Source organism: Oncorhynchus nerka, linkage group LG23, assembly GCF_034236695.1.
Source record: "Oncorhynchus nerka isolate Pitt River linkage group LG23, Oner_Uvic_2.0, whole genome shotgun sequence".
Taxonomy (NCBI): domain Eukaryota; kingdom Metazoa; phylum Chordata; class Actinopteri; order Salmoniformes; family Salmonidae; genus Oncorhynchus; species Oncorhynchus nerka.
In genome coordinates, this window is record NC_088418.1 from 4,847,582 (window position 1) to 4,866,275 (window position 18,694).

Here is an 18,694-nt window from a genome sequence, read left to right on the forward strand (position 1 = left end):
GGAGGAGGGGGATGGAGAGATGAAGGGGGGAGTGTAGTGAAGGTGGAGGTGGAGGATGGAGAGATGAAGGGAGGGAGTGTAGTTTAAAATTATATATATTTTTTTTACATTTTTACCTTTATTTAACTAGGCAAGTCAGTTAAGAACAAATTCTTATTTTCAATGACGGCCTAGGAACAGTTGGGTTATCTGCCTGTTCAGGGGCAGAACGACAGATTTGTACCTTGTCAGCTTAGGGATTTGATCATGAAACTTTTCAGTTACTAGTCCAAAGCTCTAACCACTAGGCTATCCGGCCACCCCAAAGTGAAGGTGGAGGTGGAGGAGGAGGATGGAGAGATGTAGGGGGTGTAGTGAAGTGGAGGAGGAGGTGGAGGAGGAGGATAGAGAGATGAAGGGAGGGAGTGTAGTGAAGGTGGAGGTGGAGGAAGAGGATGGAGAGATGAAGGGAGTGTAGTGAAGGAGGAGCTGGAGGAGGAGGATGGAGAGATGAAGGGAGGGAATGTAGTGGAGGAGGAGGTGGAGGAGGAGGATGGAGAGATGAAGAGAGTGTAGTGGAGGAGGAGGTGGAGGAGGATGGAGAGATGAAGGGAGTGTAGTGCAGGAGGAGGTGGAGGAGGATGGAGAGATGAAGGGAGTGTAGTGGAGGTGGAGGAGGAGGAGGATGGATAGACTGGAATACGGCATGTCTGTAGACACACCTCCACCACACCTTCTTATCTTTGATCACTAGCGCCTACAAATAGTGGATGAATAGCACGCTATTCTCCTGCTTAAATTCAAGGTCAGAATACGCATAGAGAGAAAAGGAATTACCTCCCATTTATGTGCATTAGTGTATAGCTGCTCAGACAGATCTGGGACCACACTGTGTTTTATTATTTTAGGACATTGTGACATATATTGCTGTCTCCCCCAGGGACCCAAGTGCGGTAGTCCGGCCCTGTGAGCATAGAATTACATATAAAAGGATCTCTGTGATTTTCTTAGACGCAGTCTTATTTCTGCGGATCATAGAAATAGATTAAATAGAAAGGACATGACTATACTGAAGGGCTATTACCGTTCTAGTAATTATATTTCTACTCTGCCTGACATCATTGTGTTTACCAGATGTTTGCATTAATTATTACTCACTCCCCCCCCGTTCATAACATTTTCATGGACCCATGCTTCACCATGAACAAAACATTATCATCACATACGACTAGCTAGCGACAACATACTCTGCTAAAACACATAAGGCCAGTTTTCCCTGACCCAGATTATACCTGGTGCTGGATTTAAAGGACGCCTCATTGGAGAATCTCCACACATGGCCAGTTTCCGAGACACATATTAAGCCTATAGTGCTGGAATCAAAAACATTATCAACGGAGATTGATCAAATGTGTTTACCCAGCTAGCACGTAACGTTCTGAGAACCATGTGTTTACCCAGCTACCACATAACGTTCTGAGAACCATGTGTTTCTTAGGTGGGAATGCAGCATCACATTTTAGGCAGGTTTCCTCATGATTCTATTTAAAGCCATGTACTCACTGAATGTTCAGAGAACGTTAAGAAACAACGTTCTTCTATGGAAACGTCAGTACTTCAGCATAACGTTACCACCAGGTTTCCTCATGGTTCTATTTAAAGTCATGTTCTCTGAATGTTCAGAAACAACGTTCTTCTGTTGGATTTTTAGAACTTCACCATAACGTTTTTTTTCTGCATGTTTCCTCATGGTTCTATTTAAGAACATTATCATCACTGTTCTCAGAACATTAAGAAAACGTTCCATAAAAAACCACAAGACAACTTTAGTAAACGTTCAAAGAACATTCTAAGAATGTTAATTTTAAAACACGTACATTCCGTTCTCAGCGTTACAACAAACTCTCTCTCTATCCTCTATCTTGTTAATTAAGTGTGTTCAGGGGTGTTGGCCGTAACCCACTAATTGTCCACAGCTGATCTTAATGAGTCCTTGTTTCCTTTGAAATGGGGTCTGTTTGAATAGACAAAACATTAACAGCTTCGTATGAGTTAAAAACAACATAGCATTCTATCTCCATCCTGGTGGTGCAGTGGACTAAATCCATGGATAGAGAACAGATGATCATAGGTTGGGATCTCACTGATGCCGCGCCACAATACAAATACATGTGTTTACAAGAGTAATGCCTCAGCAAATTTAATTCCCTTGAGTCTTAATTGTGCTTGGATTTCAAAACAGTTAACCCTTAGGTTACAGTCGTATCGAAACATGTTATCAGAACGTTAATACAACCTTCAAATAATAACCTAGAATTTACGTTCTCGAAACGTTCATAAAATCTCCCGGGAAAACTTCCAGGGAACCGTATTAAACTAATCTTAGAACATCTCTGCAAACAAAAAATGTACGTTCCCAGAACATGCAACATTTCTAGTTCCGTTCTCAGCGTGTTAAAAAACAAAAAAGTTCAGTTTTACCAGTCAGGAAACGTATGGCTTTGTTCCCAGACCCAATGGGAAACCAATGGGAAATTGAAAACGTACGTTCCCACAAATTCCAAGGAACCAAATGTGCTAATTGGGTGGTTTGTTAGTCCAGAAACTAGGCTTCATGGAGGTCAGGGAAAAAGACCCATAGAGTCGATGTGGGTGGTAATGGGCTGCAATATTTACTAGCTGTTCAATGTACATATGACTTATGATATAGTGCAGAGGTATTCCAGGCTGCATCACAACCGGCCGTGATCGGGAGCCCACAGGGCGGCGCACAATTGGCCCCAGCGTCGTCCGGGTTTGGCCGGGGTAGGCCGTCATTGTAAATAGGGAATTTGTTCTTAATTAACTGACTTGCCTGGTTAAATAAAAATTAAATAAATATATATATATTCACCTCTGACCCTACGAGGTCCGTAGTCTGCTAGTTTTCTGTTTTACCTGATAAAGAATTGCACCCACCTGGTGTCCCAGGCAGAAGTCCCTGATTAGACGGGAACTATATATATATATATATTTTTTTTTTAAATGCATTGGAACTGGTTTCGATGTCCATAGTTGAGTTTGAAGGATATACGGTATACCAATTGACTCCTGAATTAAGGGTTGTGCTTTTAAAATTGACTCTGACTGCAGCCTTCTGCCCATATTCATTCCCAGAATACATACAAGAGCTGAGCCAAGCATGAGTCATCGCTCTGTTCATTTTAGGGTGAAATATATTGGCCTGTGATTGGTTGGCAGGGATGCACTTTGCTCATTTTATGGAATGCAGTTATGGAAAGGCATTGTGGATAATTGGCTGAGTCTACATCTCAAATAGCCTCCTATAACCCTACATAGTGCACTACTTTTGATTGGAGCCCATAAGGCCCTGATTGAAAGTAGTGCACTACATCGGGAAAAGGATACCATTACAAAACCATTCGGAGCCAGTACAGTCTGCAAATGGAGCATGCGAATATGGCGATCTGTAGAGCAGGACTTTATGACGTGTGTGTGTGTGTGTGTGTGTGTGTGTGTGTGTGTGTGTGTGTGTGTGTGTGTGTGTGTGTGTGTGTGTGTGTGTGTGTGTGTGTGTGTGTGTGTGTGTGTGTCTGATGTCCATTTTGCAGGCGTTCAGATATGCATTATGATTTCATTGACCAAGTTATGATGGGGTGAGCAGCAGTAACTGTACTGGCAACGTTAATGATTTACAATAGCACGATACCGTGCTCTGAAATCTGTGTCCAGCTGAATTTCAATTGGCTCTAAAGAACATAACAATAATAACCATCTCTACCGATCCCAGCTTGACCCACCCTGATAGATGTCCACTTTTATCAAAATAAGATCTTACTCAAAGTGTTTTTTTTGTTTTGTTTTTTACTGTAGACACAGGGTCATATTACTGTAAACACTGGGCCCTATTACTGTAAACACTGGGCCATATTACTGTAAACACTGGGCCATATTACTGTAGACACTGGGTCATATTACTGTAAACACTGGGCCCTATTACTGTAAACACTGGGCCCTATTACTGTAAACACTGGGCCCTATTACTGTAAACACTGGGCCCTATTACTGTAAACACTGGGCCCTATTACTGTAAACACTGGGCCCTATTACTGTAAACACTGGGCCCTATTACTGTAAACACTGGGCCATATTACTGTAAACACTGGGCCCTATTACTGTAAACACTGGGCCATATTACTGTAAACACTGGGTCATATTACTGTAAACACTGGGCCATATTACTGTAAACACAGGGTCATATTTCATGTAAACACTCAGTCATATTACTGTAGACACTGGGTCATATTACTGTAGACACTGTGTCATATTACTGTAAACACTGGGTCATATTACTGTAGACACAGTCATATTACTGTAGACACTGGGTCATATTACTGTAAACACTGGGTCATATTACTGTAGACACTGGGTCATATTACTGTAAACACTGGGCCATATTACTGTAAACACTGGGTCATATTACTGTAGACACTGGGTCATATTACTGTAAACACTGGGTCATATTACTGTAGACACTGGGTCATATTACTGTAGACATTGGGTCATATTACTGTAGACACTGGGTCATATTACTGTAAACACTGGGTAATATTACTGTAGACACTGGGCCATATTACTGTAGACACTGGGTCATATTACTGTAAACACTGGGTCATATTACTGTAGACACTGGGTCATATTACTGTAAACACTGGGTCATATTTAACAGGGTCAGTTAGACGTCACATTTCTGATATTTGCTGACCGATTAGTCCTTTTTGAGATGTTTTTTTAACACATCAACTGTCCCCTACTTAAAATTGATTCCACTCGAGTCATGCATTTCTATTCTCCTCTCCCTCTCCTCTCTAGTTCTTCTCCCTAACGTATCTCTCTCCTCTTCCTCTCTTCTCCCTAATGTCTCTCTCCTCTCTCTCTCCTCTCCCTCTCTTCTCCCTAACGTCTCTCTCTCCTCTTCCTCTCTTCTCCTTAACGTCTCTCCCTCTCCTCTCCCTCTCTTCTCCCTCTCCTCTCCCTAATGTCTCTCTCTCTCCTCTTCCTCTCTTCTCCTTAACGGGTCTCTCTGTCCTCTTCCTCTCTTCTCCTTAACGTCTCTCCTCTCCTATTACTCCTGGGCCTATTCTCCCTAACGTCTATCTCTCTGGGCTCTTCCTCTCTTCTCCTTAACGTCTCTCCCTCTCCTCTCCTCTCCTCTTCCTCTCTTCTCCCTAACGTCTCTCTCTCTCCTCTTCCTCTCTTCTCCTTAACGTCTCTCTCTCTTACTCTCCTCTCCTCTCCTCTCTTCTCCCTCTCTTCTTACTCTAACCTCTCCTCTCTCCTCTCTTCTCCCTAACGGCTCTCTTACTCGTCTTCTCACTCTCTCTCCCTCACGTCTGTCTCTCCCCTCTTCCTCTCCCTCTCTTCTCCCTAATGTCTCTCTCCTAGACTCTCCTCCTCTCCTCTCCTCTCCCTCCCTCTCCACTCTCTTCTCCCTAACGTCTCTGCCTCTCCTCTACCTATCTTCTCCTCTCTTTACTCCCTAACGTCTCTCTCATCTCTTCCTCTCTTCTCCTTAACGTCTCTCCCTCTCTCTCCTCTCATATTACTCCCTCTCCTCTCTCTAATGTCTCTCTCTCTCCTCTTCCTCTCTTCTCCTTAACGTCTCTCATCTGTCCTCTTCCTCTCTTCTCCTTAACGTCTCTCCCTCTCCTCTCCCTCTCTTCTCCCTAACGTCACTCTCTCTTACTTCCTCTCTTCTCCTTAACGTCTCTCCCTCTCCTCTAAACACTCTCTTCTCCCCCTAACGTCTCTCTCTCCTCTTCCTCTCTTCTCCTTAACGTCTCTCCCTCTCCTCTCCCTCTCCTCTTCCTCTCTTCTCCCTAACGTCTCTCTCTCTCCTCTTCCTCTCTTCTCCTTAACGTCTCTCTCTCTCCTCTCCCTCTCCTCTCCCACTCTCTTTCTCCCTCTCTTCTCTCTAACCTCTCCCTCTCTCCTCTCACTCCCTAACGGCTCTCTCTCGTCTTCCTCTCTCTTCTCCCACACGTCTGTCTCTCCCCTCTTCCTCTCCCTCTCTTCTCCCTAATGTCTCTCTCCTCTCTCTCTCCTCTCCCTCTCCTCTCCCTCTCCTCTCCCTCTCTTCTCCCTAACGTCTCTGCCTCTCCTCTACCTATCTTCTCCCTCTCTTCTCCCTAACGTCTCTCTCTCCTCTTCCTCTCTTCTCCTTAACGTCTCTCCCTCTCCTCTCCCTCTCTTCTCCCTCTCCTCTCCCTAATGTCTCTCTCTCTCCTCTTCCTCTCTTCTCCTTAACGTCTCTCTCTGTCCTCTTCCTCTCTTCTCCTTAACGTCTCTCCCTCTCCTCTCCCTCTCTTCTCCCTAACGTCTCTCTCTCCTCTTCCTCTCTTCTCCTTAACGTCTCTCCCTCTCCTCTCCCTCTCCTCTTCCTCTCTTCTCCCTAACGTCTCTCTCTCTCCTCTTCCTCTCTTCTCCTTAACGTCTCTCTCTCTCCTCTCCCTCTCCTCTCCCTCTCTTCTCCCTCTCTTCTCTCTAACCTCTCCCTCTCTCCTCTCTTCTCCCTAACGGCTCTCTCTCATCTTCCTCTCTTCTCCCTCACGTCTGTCTCTCCCCTCTTCCTCTCCCTCTCTTCTCCCTAATGTCTCTCTCCTCTCTCTCTCCTCTCCCTCTCCTCTCCCTCTCCTCTCCCTCTCTCCTCTCCCTCTCTTCTCCCTAACGTCTCTGCCTCTCCTCTACCTATCTTCTCCCTCTCTTCTCCCTAATGTCTCTCCTCTCGGGGCGGCAGAAGTAGCCTAGTAGTTAAAGCGTTTGGCCAGTAACCAAAAGGTAGCTGGATCAAATCCCCAAGCTGACCATTTAAAATCTGTCCTTCTGCCCCTGAGCAAAGCAGTTAACCTACTGTTCCCGGGCGCTGTAGATGTCGATTAAGGTAGCCCTCCACACCTCTCTGATTCAGAGGGGCTGGGTTAAGTGTGAAAGACACATTTCATTTTACTTCCCTCTCTGTCTTCTCTTTCTTCTCTGTTCCTCTGTCTGTCCTCTCTATCTGCGTATCATCTGCGGTGTGGTGATCATTACCAGAGATAGTTCATTAGCAACATAGAAAAGAGTCTTCAGCACCCTCTTCACACTCTTCTCTTCTCATTATAAAACACTGGATGTGTAAATGGCACCCTATTGTCTACATAGCACACTACTTAGGGCTCTAATGCACTAACGGGAATAGGGTGTCATTGGGATACTCTGGTTCTTCTCCAGAGTGAGAGAAGAGGCAGGTACATTATTAATAGAACAGGGGGTATGTCCAAAATGACACCCTATTGCTTTTATAGTGCACTATTGTAGACCCGGGCCCTATTCCCTATATAGTGCACTACTATAGACCAGATCCCTATTCCCTATATAGTCCACTACTGTTGACCAGAGCCCTACTCCCTATATAGAACACTACTGTTGACCAGGGCCCTACTCCCTATATAGTGCACTACTGTTGACCAGAGCCAAATTCCCTTTATAGTGCACTACTTTGCCATTTGGGACTCAGAGTGTGTATTTTTCTGGCCCCCCGGGGGGCAATTATGATTCTTACAACTGTAGTTAACCATTGCTGCTGATTGTGGGGAATCTTTGTGTGTGCTCCAGCATATTGCACAGTCAAATAAACTCTAGGGGAGAGAGGAGAGTGGAGAGAGGAGAGTGGAGAGAGGAGAGTGGAGAGTGGAGAGAGGAGAGAAGAGAGTGGAGAGAGGAGAGAGGAGAGTGGAGAGAGGAGAGAGGAGAGAGGAGAGAGGAGAGGGAGAGAGGAGAGAGGAGAGGGAGAGGGAGAGAGGAGAGAGGAGAGTGGAGAGAGGAGAGAGGAGAGAGGAGAGAGAAGAGAGAGGAGAGAGAGGAGAGAGGAGAGGAGAGAGGGAGAGAGGAGAGAGGAGAGTGGAGAGAGGAGAGAGGAGAGAGGAGAGTGGAGAGAGGAGAGAGGAGAGAGGAGAGAGAGAGAGAAGAGAGAGGAGAGTGGAGAGAGGGGAGAGTGGAGAGAGGAGAGAGGAGAGAGGAGAGAGAGGAGAGAGGAGAGGAGAGAGAGTGGAGAGAGGAGAGAGAGAGAGGAGAGAGGAGAGAGAAGAGAGGAGAGTGGAGAGAGGAGAGTGGAGAGAGGAGAGAGGAGAGAGAAGAGAGGAGAGTGGAGAGAGGAGAGAGGAGAGTGGAGAGAGGAGAGTGGAGAGAGGAGAGTGGAGAGAGGAGAGAGGAGAGAGAAGAGAGGAGAGAGGAGAGAGTGGAGAGTGGAGAGTGGAGAGAGGAGAGTGGAGAGAGGGGAGAGGAGAGAGAAGAGAGGAGAGTGGAGAGAGGAGAGTGGAGAGAGGAGAGAGGAGAGAGTGGAGACGAGAGAGTGGAGAGAGGAGAGAGGAGAGAGGAGAGAGTGGAGAAAGGAGAGAGGAGAGAGGAGAGCGGAGAGAGGAGAGCGGAGAGAGGAGAGAGTGGAGAGAGTAGAGTGGAGAGGAGAGAGAGGAGAGTGGAGAGAGGAGAGAGGAGAGAGTGGAGAGAGTAGAGTGGAGAGTGGAGAGAGGAGAGAGAGGAGAGAGGAGAGAGTGGAGAGAGTAGAGTGGAGAGGAGAGAGAGGAGAGTGGAGAGAGGAGAGAGGAGAGAGTGGAGAGAGTAGAGTGGAGAGTGGAGAGTGGAGAGAGGAGAGAGGAGAGAGTGGAGACGAGAGAGTGGAGAGAGGAGAGAGGAGAGTGGAGAGAGGAGAGAGGAGAGTGGAGAGTGGAGAGTGGAGAGAGAGAGAGAGAGTGGAGACGAGAGAGTGGAGAGGGGAGAGGGGAGAGAGGAGAGAAGAGAGAAGAGAGAAGAGAGAGCAGAGAGGAGAGGATGAAGCTGTACAAGACAATGATTCATATGGATGTACTGTATAGACTAAAAACAAGTGATTGGAGTGATTGCATGAATCAGCATAGCCTCTATCTCTTTCACTATCTAAATGTACTAGTACAGTTCAACTATCTCTCTCTCTCTCTTTCTCTCTCTCAATTCAATTCAATTCAATTCAATGGGAAACTTGTTGACAAGTGAAATGGATGAACAGAAATGAGATCAACAATAACAAAATAGACAGTTACACTCACAAATGATCCAAAAGAAAAAATATATTTCAAATGTCATATTATGTGAAAATAGTTCAAGTACAAAAGGGATAATAAATAAACATAAATATGAGTTGCATTTACAATGGTGTTTGTTTTTCACTGGTTGCCCTTTTCTTGTGGCAACAGGTCACAAATCTTGTTGCTGTGATGGCACACTGTGGTATTTCACCCAGTAGATATGAGAGTTGATCAAAATTGGATTTGTTTTCGAATTCTTTGTGGATCTGTGTAATCTGAGGGAAATATGTCTCTCTAATATGGTCATACATTGGGCAGGAGGTTAGGAAGTGCAGCTCAGTTTCCACCTCATTGTGTGGGCAGTGAGCACATAAACCTGTCTTCTCTTGAGAGCCAGGTCTGCCTACGGCGGCCTTTCTCAATAGCAAGGCTATGCTCACTGGGTCTGTACATAGTCAAAGCTTTCCTTAAGTTTGGGTCAGTCACAGTGGTCAGGTATTCTGCCGCTGTGTACTCTCTGTGTAGGGCCAAATAGCATTCTAGTTTGATCTTTTTTTTTTATTCTTTCCAATGTGTCAAGTAATTATCTTTTTGTTTTCTCATGATTTGATTGGGTCTAATTGTGCTGCTGTCCTGGGGCTCTGTGGGGTTTGTTTGTGTTTGGGAACAGAGCCCCAGGACCAGCTTGCTTAGGGGTCTCTTCTCCAGGTTCATCTCTCTGTAGGTGATGGCTTTGTTAGGGAAGGTTTGCCTTTTAGGTGGTCGTAGAATTTAACGTCTCTTTATCATATTTTGATAATTAGTGGGTATCGGCCTAATTAATTGGTGTTTTACATTGCACATGAAGGATATTTCAGCAGAATTCTGCAAACATAGTTTCAATTTGGTGTTTGTCCCATTTCGTGAATTCTTGGACCTCACAACCATAAAGATCGTTCACAGCTTTTGTGGAAGTTACCTGTGGCGCTGATGTTTAGGCCGAGGTGTGTATAGTGTTTTGTGTGCTCTGAGGCAACGGTGTCCAGAAAGAATTTGTATTTGTGGTCCTGGCAACTGGACCTTTTATGGAACACCGTTATTTTGGTCTTGCTAAGATTTACTGTCAGGGCCCAGGTCAGACGGAATCTATGCAGAAGATCTAGGTGCTGCTGTAGGCCCTTGGTTGGTGACAGAAGCCCCAGATCATCAGCAAACAGCAGACATTTGACTTCAGGTTCTAGTAGGGTGAGTCCGGCTGCTGCAGAATGTCCTAGTGCCCTCACCAGTTTGCTGATATTTATGTAGAAGAAGGTGGGGCTTAAGCTGCATCCCTAAAAAAAAATATTTAACCGCACACTTTTTGTTTGTGTATATATATTTTATAATGTTTTATTATTGTCGTTTTCCCCCCAACACCACTTTCCATCAATTTGTATAGCCTCATGCCAAATTGAGTTGAAAAGCTTTTTTGAAATCAACAAAGCATGAGAAGACTTTGCCTTTTTTTTGGTTTGTTTGATTGTCAATTATGGTGTGCAGGGTGAATACGTGGTCTGTCGTATGATAATTTGGTAAAAAGTACATTTGGCATTTTCTCAGTACATTGTTTTCACTGAGGAAATGTACAAGTCTGCTGTTAATGATAATGCAGCTGATTTCCCCAAGGTTGCTGTTGACAGATATATCCCACCGTAGTTATTGGGGTCAAATTTGTCTCCACCTTTCTGGATTGGGGTGATCAGTCCTTGGTTCCAAAATATTGGGGAAAATGCCAGAGCTAAGGATGATGTTAAGAGTGTAAGAATAGGCCATTAGAATTTGTGATCTGTATATTTATCATTTCATTTAGGATACCATCAACCCCACAGGCCTTTTTGGGTTGGAGGGTTTGTATTTTGTCCTGTAGTTCATTCAATGTAATTGGAGAATCCAGTAGCTTCTGGTCGTCTCTAATAGTTGATTCCAAGATTTGTATTTGATCATGGTTTTACTGTTTGTTCTGTGTTATTGAGCTAAAAAGTTTGGAGAAGTGGTTTATTCTTACATCTCTGTTTTGGATAGATAACTCTCTGTGTTGTTGTTTGTTTAGTGTTTTCCAAATCTCTCTCTCTCTTTATTTTTACCTTTATTTAACTAGGCAAGTCAGTTAAGAACAAATTCTTATTTTCAATGACGGCCTAGGAACAGTGAGTTAACTGCCTGTTCAGGGGCAGAACGAGTCTCTCTCTCTCTCTCTCTCTCTCTCTCTCTCTCTCTCTCTCTCTCTCTCTCTTTCTCTCTCTCTAACTTATTTTCTCTCTGTCCAACAGTATGTTCTGGCTGTTGGTAGTTCTGTGTTCCATGCCATGTTTTATGGAGAGCTGGCGGAAAACAAGGATGAAATCCGAATTCCGGACGTGGAGCCTGCAGCATTCCTGGCCATGTTGAAGTAAGGAAGGATTCTACTCGCTTTCACCTCCCTCTTCCTCTCTCCTCTCCTCTTCTCCTCTTTCACCTCCCCTCTCTTCTTTCAGCACCAGGACACTCACCATGGTCTTTTTCTCGCCTCTCCTCTTCTCCTCTTTCACCTCCCTCTTCCTCTCTCCTCTCCTCTTCTCCTCTTTCACCTCCCTCTTCCTCTCTCCTCTCCTCTTCTCCTCTTTCACCTCCCTCTTCCTCTCTCCTCTCCTCTTTCACCTCCCTCTTCCTCTCTCCTCTCCTCTCCTCTTCTCCTCTTTCACCTCCCCTCTCTTCTTTCACCTCCCTCTTCCTCTCTCCTCTCCTCTTCTCCTCTTTCACCTCCCCTCTCTTCTTCTCTTTCAACTCCCTCTTCCTCTCTTCTCTCATCTTTCACTTCCCTTTTCGTTTCTCCTCTTTCACCTCCCTCTTCCTCTCTCCTCTCTCACTCCTCTTTCAACTCCCTCTTCCTCTCTCCTCTCCTCTTTCACCTCCCTCTTCCTCTCTCCTCTCTTCTCTCCTCTTTCACCTCCCACTTCCTCTTTCCTCTTCTCCTCTTTCACCTCCCTCTTCCTCTCTCCTCTCCTCTTCTCCTCTTTCACCTCCCTCTTCCTCTATCCTCTCCTCTCCTCTTCTCCTCTTTCACCTCCCCTCTCTTCTTTCACCTCCCTCTTCCTCTCTCCTCTCCTCTTCTCCTCTTTCACCTCCCCTCTCTTCTTCTCTTTCAACTCCCTCTTCCTCTCTTCTCTCATCTTTCACTTCCCTTTTCGTTTCTCCTCTTTCACCTCCCTCTTCCTCTCTCCTCTCTTCACTCCTCTTTCAACTCCCTCTTCCTCTCTCCTCTCCTCTTTCACCTCCCTCTTCCTCTCTCCTCTCTTCTCTCCTCTTTCACCTCCCTCTTCCTCTCTCCTCTCCTCTTCTCCTCTTCTCCTCTTTCACCTCCCCTCTCTTCTTCTCCTCTTTCAACTCCCTCTTCCTCTCTTCTCTCCTCTTTCACTTCCCTCTTCCTTTCTCCTCTTTCACCTCACTCTTCCCCTCGCTTCCTTTCTCCCTCTGCTCTTTCCTCCTCTCCTCATCTTTCACCTCCCTCTTTCTCCCTCTCCTCTCCTCTCCTCTCCTCTCCTCTCCTCTCCTCTCCTCTCCCATTGTTCTCTCTCCCCCATTGTTCTCCTGTATCTCTGTAGCACAAATAAACCTCCTACTAACACATAGGCACTATATACCCCCTACTAACACATAGACACTATATACCCCCTACTAACACATAGACACTATATACCCCCTACTAACACATAGACACTATATACCCCCCAACACATAGACACTTGTGAAGATGAGAAAATTGGATAAATTGAAGCAATATGGTCACATTTACACACGGCCACCCAGTCAATATCTCTCTCTCTCTCTCTCTCTCTCTCTCTCTCTCTCTCTCTCAATTAAATTCAAATAGCTTTATTGGCATGGGAAACATATGTTAACATTGTCAAAGCAAGTGAAATAGATAATAAACAATCAAAAATAAACAATAACAATAAATATTACACTTGCAAAAGTTACGTAGTTATAGAGACATTTCAAATGTAATATTATGGTTTTATACAGTGCTATAAAAATGTATAGAAATATAAACATTGTTCCCTTTCTCTCTCTCTGCTGTTTCTCTCCTGTGTGAGTCGTGTTGTTCCTGCCCCTGTGTGGGTACTGAGTGGTATATAAGCTCAGTGTCTAACTCCCAAATGGTGCCCTATTCCCTATGTAGTGCACTGCTTTAGACCAGCGTCCAATAGGCCTTCATAGGGGCTCCGGTCGAAAGTAGTGCACCATGTAGGGTGTTTCACTATGTAGGAGACAGTGGGGGCCATTTGGGAGGCATAAGTGTGTAGGAGTATACCAGCTGCTGTGTTACTGCAAAATGGATTAAACTCTGTGTTCCTGCCTCCAGCCCTATATCTCTTCACTGTAGTTAATATCTATTTTTACCTTTCACATATTCCCAGTCCTCACACCAGTGTCAGAAAATACATTGTTGTTGTGCTTTACGGGATACATCTGAAATATGAAAACAAACGTTGTCCTCTAGGCTGCCTGAATAATACATCCAGTGCTGTTTGCTCGCCAAATTGCACCCTATTCCCTATGTAGTGCACTACTTTTGACCAGGGTCTTATGCAGCGAATAGGGTGCAATTTGAGTTGCTGACGTTGTTATGTGTTTGACCCTCAGTGCAGTCTGTGTTGTCCTCTCATGAATATAAATTTGGTAAATGAATCTGTACTGTAGCAACCTCTACCTAATACATACTGTCAACAGTTGGTCACGTTCTTTATACACTGCATCTGGAAAATATTCAGACCCCTTTACTTATTCAAAATGTTGCTACGTTACAAACCTATTCTAAAATTGATTAAAACATTCTCATCAATCTACACACAATACCCCATAATGACATCACAATACCCTATACTGACATCACAATACCCCATAATGACATCACAATACCCTATAATGACATCACAATACCCCATAATGACAAAGCAAAAATCAGGTGGTTAATTGTTAAAACAGAAAGTTTTCAGACCCTTTATTCAGACCCTTTACTCAGTACTTTGTTGAAGCACCTTTCGCAGCGATTACAGCCTCGAGTCGTCTTGGGTTTGACGCTACAAGCTTGGCACACCTGTATTTGGGGAGTTTCACCCATTCTATTCTGCAGATCCTCTCAAGCTCTGTCGTGTTGTATGGGGAACGTCGCTGCACAGCTATTTTCAGGTCTCTAAAGAGATGTTAGATCGAGTTCAAGTCCGGGCATTCAGAGGCTTGTACCAAAGCCACTCCTGCCTTGTCTTGGCTGAGTGCTTAGAGTCATTGTCCTGTTGGAAGGTCCTTGTCTTGGCTGAGTGCTTAGAGTCATTGTCCTGTTGGAAGGTCCTTGTCTTGGCTGAGTGCTTAGAGTCATTGTCCTGTTGGAAGGTCCTTGTCTTGGCTGAGTGCTTAGAGTCATTGTCCTGTTGGAAGGTGAACCTTTGTCTGAAGTCTTGAGCGCTCTGGAGCAGTTTTTCATCAAGGATCTCTCTGTCCTTTAACCTCTTGCGTCCCCCCGACACGCAGGCGTCCCATCTAGACATCTGGAAATGCAAATGCACTACGCTAAATGCTAATAGCACTCGTTAAAACTCAAACGTTCATTAAAAAACACATGCAGGGTACTGAATTAAAGCTACACTCGTTGTGAATCCAGCCAACAAGTCAGATTTTTAAAATGCTTTTCGGCGAAAGCATGAGAAGCTATTATCTGATAGCATGCAACACCCCAAAAGACCCGCAGGGGACGTAAACAAAATAATTAGCATAGTCGGCGCTACACAAAACGCACAAATAAAATATAAAACATTCATTACCTTTGACAATCTTCTTTGTTGGCACTCCTAGATGTCCCATAAACATCACAATTGGGTCTTTTTTTCGATTAAGAAAAAAACACAGTTTTATAACGCAACGTCATTTTTTAAAATTAAAAAAGTCGACGATAAACTTTCACAAAACACTTCGAAATACTTTTGTAATGCAACTTTAGGTATTAGTAAACGTTAATAAGCGATCAAATTGATCACGAGGCGATGTATATTCTATAGCTGTACGTCTTGAAATAATGTCCGGGTAAATCTCAACCAAAATATCCAGTCGGAGACCGGAAGATATGGGCTGTCTCTTCTTCGTTTGACCAAGAAACAAAGCCTAGGCAAATGACAAGACTGTTGACATCGTGTGGAAGCTGTAGGTATTGCAACCTCGGCCCCATTTAATATGGTTTCTATTCAACAATACGTTCAAGTGGCGTATTGATATATTTTCCCATTTCCAGTGATCAGATTTTCCTGCGCTTTTCGATGAAACGCACGTTCTGTTATAGTCACAGCCGTGATTTAGTTTTAGAAACATCTGAGTGTTTTCTATCCACACATACTAATCATATGCATATACTATATTCCTGGCATGAGTAGCAGGGCGCTGAAATGTTGCGCGGTTTTTAACAGAATGTTCGAAAAAGTAGGGGGTAGGATCAACAGGTTAATCAGTTGATCTTTCCCTTGATCCTGACTATTCTCCCAGTCTCTGCCGCTGAAAAACATCCCCACAGCATGATGCTGCCAACACCATGCTTCACCGTAGAGATGGTGCCAGGTTTCCTTCAGACTTGACGCTTGGCATTCAGGCCAAAGATTTCAATCTTGGTTTCATCAGACCGAAGAATCTTGTCTCTCATGGTCTGAGAGTCTCTAGGTGCCTTTTGGTAAACTCCAAGTGGGCTGTCATGTGCCTTTTACCACTCCACCATAAAGGTCTGATTGGTGGAGTGCTGCAGAGATGGTTGTCCTTCTGGAAGGTTCTCCCATCTCCGCTGATGAACTCTGGAGTCCTGTCAGAGTGACCATCGGGTTCTTGGTCACCTCCCTGACCAAGTCCCTTCTCCCCAGGCGGCCAGCTCTAGCAATAGTCTTGGTGGTTCCAAACTTCATCCATTTAAGAATGATGGAGGCCACTGTGTTCTCGGGGACCTTCAATGATGCAGAAATGTTTTGGTGCCCTTCCCCAGATCTGTGCCTCGACACAATCCTGTCTGGGGGCTCTAAGGCCAATTCCTTCAACCTCATGGCTTGGTGTTGCTCTTACATGCACTGTCAACTGTGCCTTTACAAATCATGTCCAATTCATTGAATTTATGACAGGTGGACTCCAATCAAGTTGTGAAAACATCTCAAGGATGATCAATGGAAACAGGATACACCTGAGCTCAATTTTGAGTCTCATAGCAAAAGGTCTGAATACTGATGTAAATGACGTATTTCTGTTTTAGTTTTTAATACATTTGCCAAAATCTCTTAAAACCTGTTTTCACTTTGTCCTTATGGGGTATTCGAACAAGGTTGTAAGTTAACAAAATGGGGTCTGAATGCCACTTTATATGTATCCACTGCCCTTATTGGTAATGTGTTTTGTTGACTACCTGTCGACTAAACCAACTCCTCTACCTGTCCCCCAGGTACATCTATTGTGACGAGATAGACCTGAGTGCTGACACAGTGCTGGCCACGCTCTACGCTGCTAAGAAGTACATCGTGCCTCACCTGGCCAGAGCCTGTGTTAACTTCCTAGAGACTAGCCTGTCAGCTAAGAATGCCTGCGTCCTGCTGTCACAGAGCTGTCTGTTCGAAGAGCCCGAACTCACACAACGCTGCTGGGAGGTGAGTGATGTATACGTGGTCACACTTTATTTGGTTACTCCGGATCTGTTACTAAGGTTAGGGTTAGAAAAAGGGTTAGGGTTAGAATAAGGGTTAGGGTTAGGATAAGGGTTAGGGTTAGGTTTAGAATAAGGGTTAGGGTTAGAATAAGGTTTAGGGTTAGGGTTAGAAAAAGGGTTAGGGTTAGAATAGAATAAGGGTTAGGGCTAGGTTTAGAATAAGGGTTAAGTTTATGGTTAGGATAAGGGGTAGGGTTTAGGTTTAGAATAAGGGTTTAGGGTTAGAATAAGGGTTAGGGTAAGGGTTAGAATAAGGGTTAGGGTTAGGATAAGTGGTTAGGGTTAGGGTTAGGGTAAAGTTTAGGATTAGAATAAGGGTTAGGGTTAGGATTAGAATAAGGGTTAGGGTTAATTCCATCACATTCGATTCCAAGCCCAAGTCTAAGTCCTTTATACTTGAGTCCTAGTTCAGTGACGAGTCATTTGGCTAAAAGAGGAAACTTGGCCCTTTAGTTATGGCCAAAACGATCTCTGTGTAGAAAATTCAATGAATCATTCCAGACTAGCTACATTCTGCTGTCCACCTCCATCCCACCAGGTTATTGACGCTCAGGCAGAGCTGGCCCTGCGGTCAGAGGGTTTCACTGACATCGACTCCCAGACACTAGAGAGTATCCTCCAGAGAGAGACCCTCAACGCCAAGGAGGAGGTGGTGTTTGAGGCAGCTCTGAGCTGGGCCGAGGCAGAGTGTCAGAGACAGGACCTCACCACCTCCATAGACAACAAGAGAAAGGTATTTCTGACGGTAGATGTTGATGAAATGTATCTGTGGAGTAAACATACTACTTGTTACATAGGAAACATGCTCTTGTAGCAAAGCAACATTTATATGGTTCCACTGTGTACTGTATTCTATTCAAGGTTCTTGGCAAGGCCGTGTTCCTGATCCGTATCCCCACCATGGCATTGGACGACTTCGCCAATGGTGCCGCCCAATCGGGCGTCCTGACCCTGAATGAGACAAACGACATCTTCCTGTGGTACACCGCTGCCAGGAAACCGGACCTCCTGTTCGCCAGCCAGCCACGGAAAGGGTTATCTCCGCAACGCTGCCACCGGTTCCAATCCTGCGCCTACCGCAGCAACCAATGGCGCTACCGAGGGCGGTGCGACAGCATCCAGTTCGCCGTGGACAAACGCGTCTTCATCGCCGGGTTCGGACTCTACGGCTCCAGCTGCGGCTCGGCAGAGTACTCGGCTAAGATCGAGCTCAAGCGCCAAGGCATTCTCCTTGGACATAACCTGAGTAAATACTTCTCTGACGGTTCTAGTAACACGTTCCCCGTGTGGTTTGAGTACCCCGTGCAGATAGAACCCGATACGTTCTACACGGCTTCTGTAGTTTTGGATGGGAACGAGTTGAGTTACTTTGGACAGGAAGGAATGACAGAGGTGCAGTGTGGGAAGGTGACGTACCAGTTCCAATGTTCGTCAGACAGCACAAATGGGACAGGAGTACAGGGCGGTCAGATACCTGAACTCATTTTCTACGCCTAAAGGAACACAATGAAATGGACATTACCATTACTGACTTTAGTGAAGTTGGGTAACAGTTGCCCCAAGTCGCTGATGTTGGGTCAGTTTTACATTTGCCCCACTAGTAGGATTAAGGTAGGGGAAACTGATCCTAGATGAAACGTCATCCCGGAGTGAATTTGATGCCCATGGAGATGTGCTTGTTTTTATGTCCATTGCGAGGACTGATTGAGAATGGATTAATCTAAATGACACTTTGTGAGTGCTGGCTGCCACCATTGTGATGAAACACTATTCCATTGCTGACTTTGTACGTTCTATAAATATTTTTCGTTTTCTCTCTTTCTTTATATGCGGAAATTTGGAATTTGACAATTCATGATTGAGGATTCCCAGCAAACAGAGGACATCCTGAGGACAT

At 44.9% G+C, this 18,694-nt stretch overlaps 1 protein-coding gene across 1 annotated transcript in view; it reads left to right on the forward strand.

The window, feature by feature from the left end:
* The window catches only part of btbd3b (BTB (POZ) domain containing 3b), a 45,027-nt gene extending 26,550 nt beyond the window's left edge, over positions 1–18,477 (forward strand). Inside the window, exons 3-6 of the mRNA XM_065007797.1 lie at positions 11,366–11,484; positions 16,537–16,738; positions 17,336–17,530; positions 17,659–18,477. Of these exons, the coding sequence (XP_064863869.1) occupies positions 11,366–11,484; positions 16,537–16,738; positions 17,336–17,530; positions 17,659–18,294 (1,152 nt within the window). The 3' untranslated portion in view covers positions 18,295–18,477. The remainder of the gene's footprint in view (positions 1–11,365; positions 11,485–16,536; positions 16,739–17,335; positions 17,531–17,658) is intronic.
* The last annotated feature ends 217 nt before the right edge of the window (positions 18,478–18,694 follow it).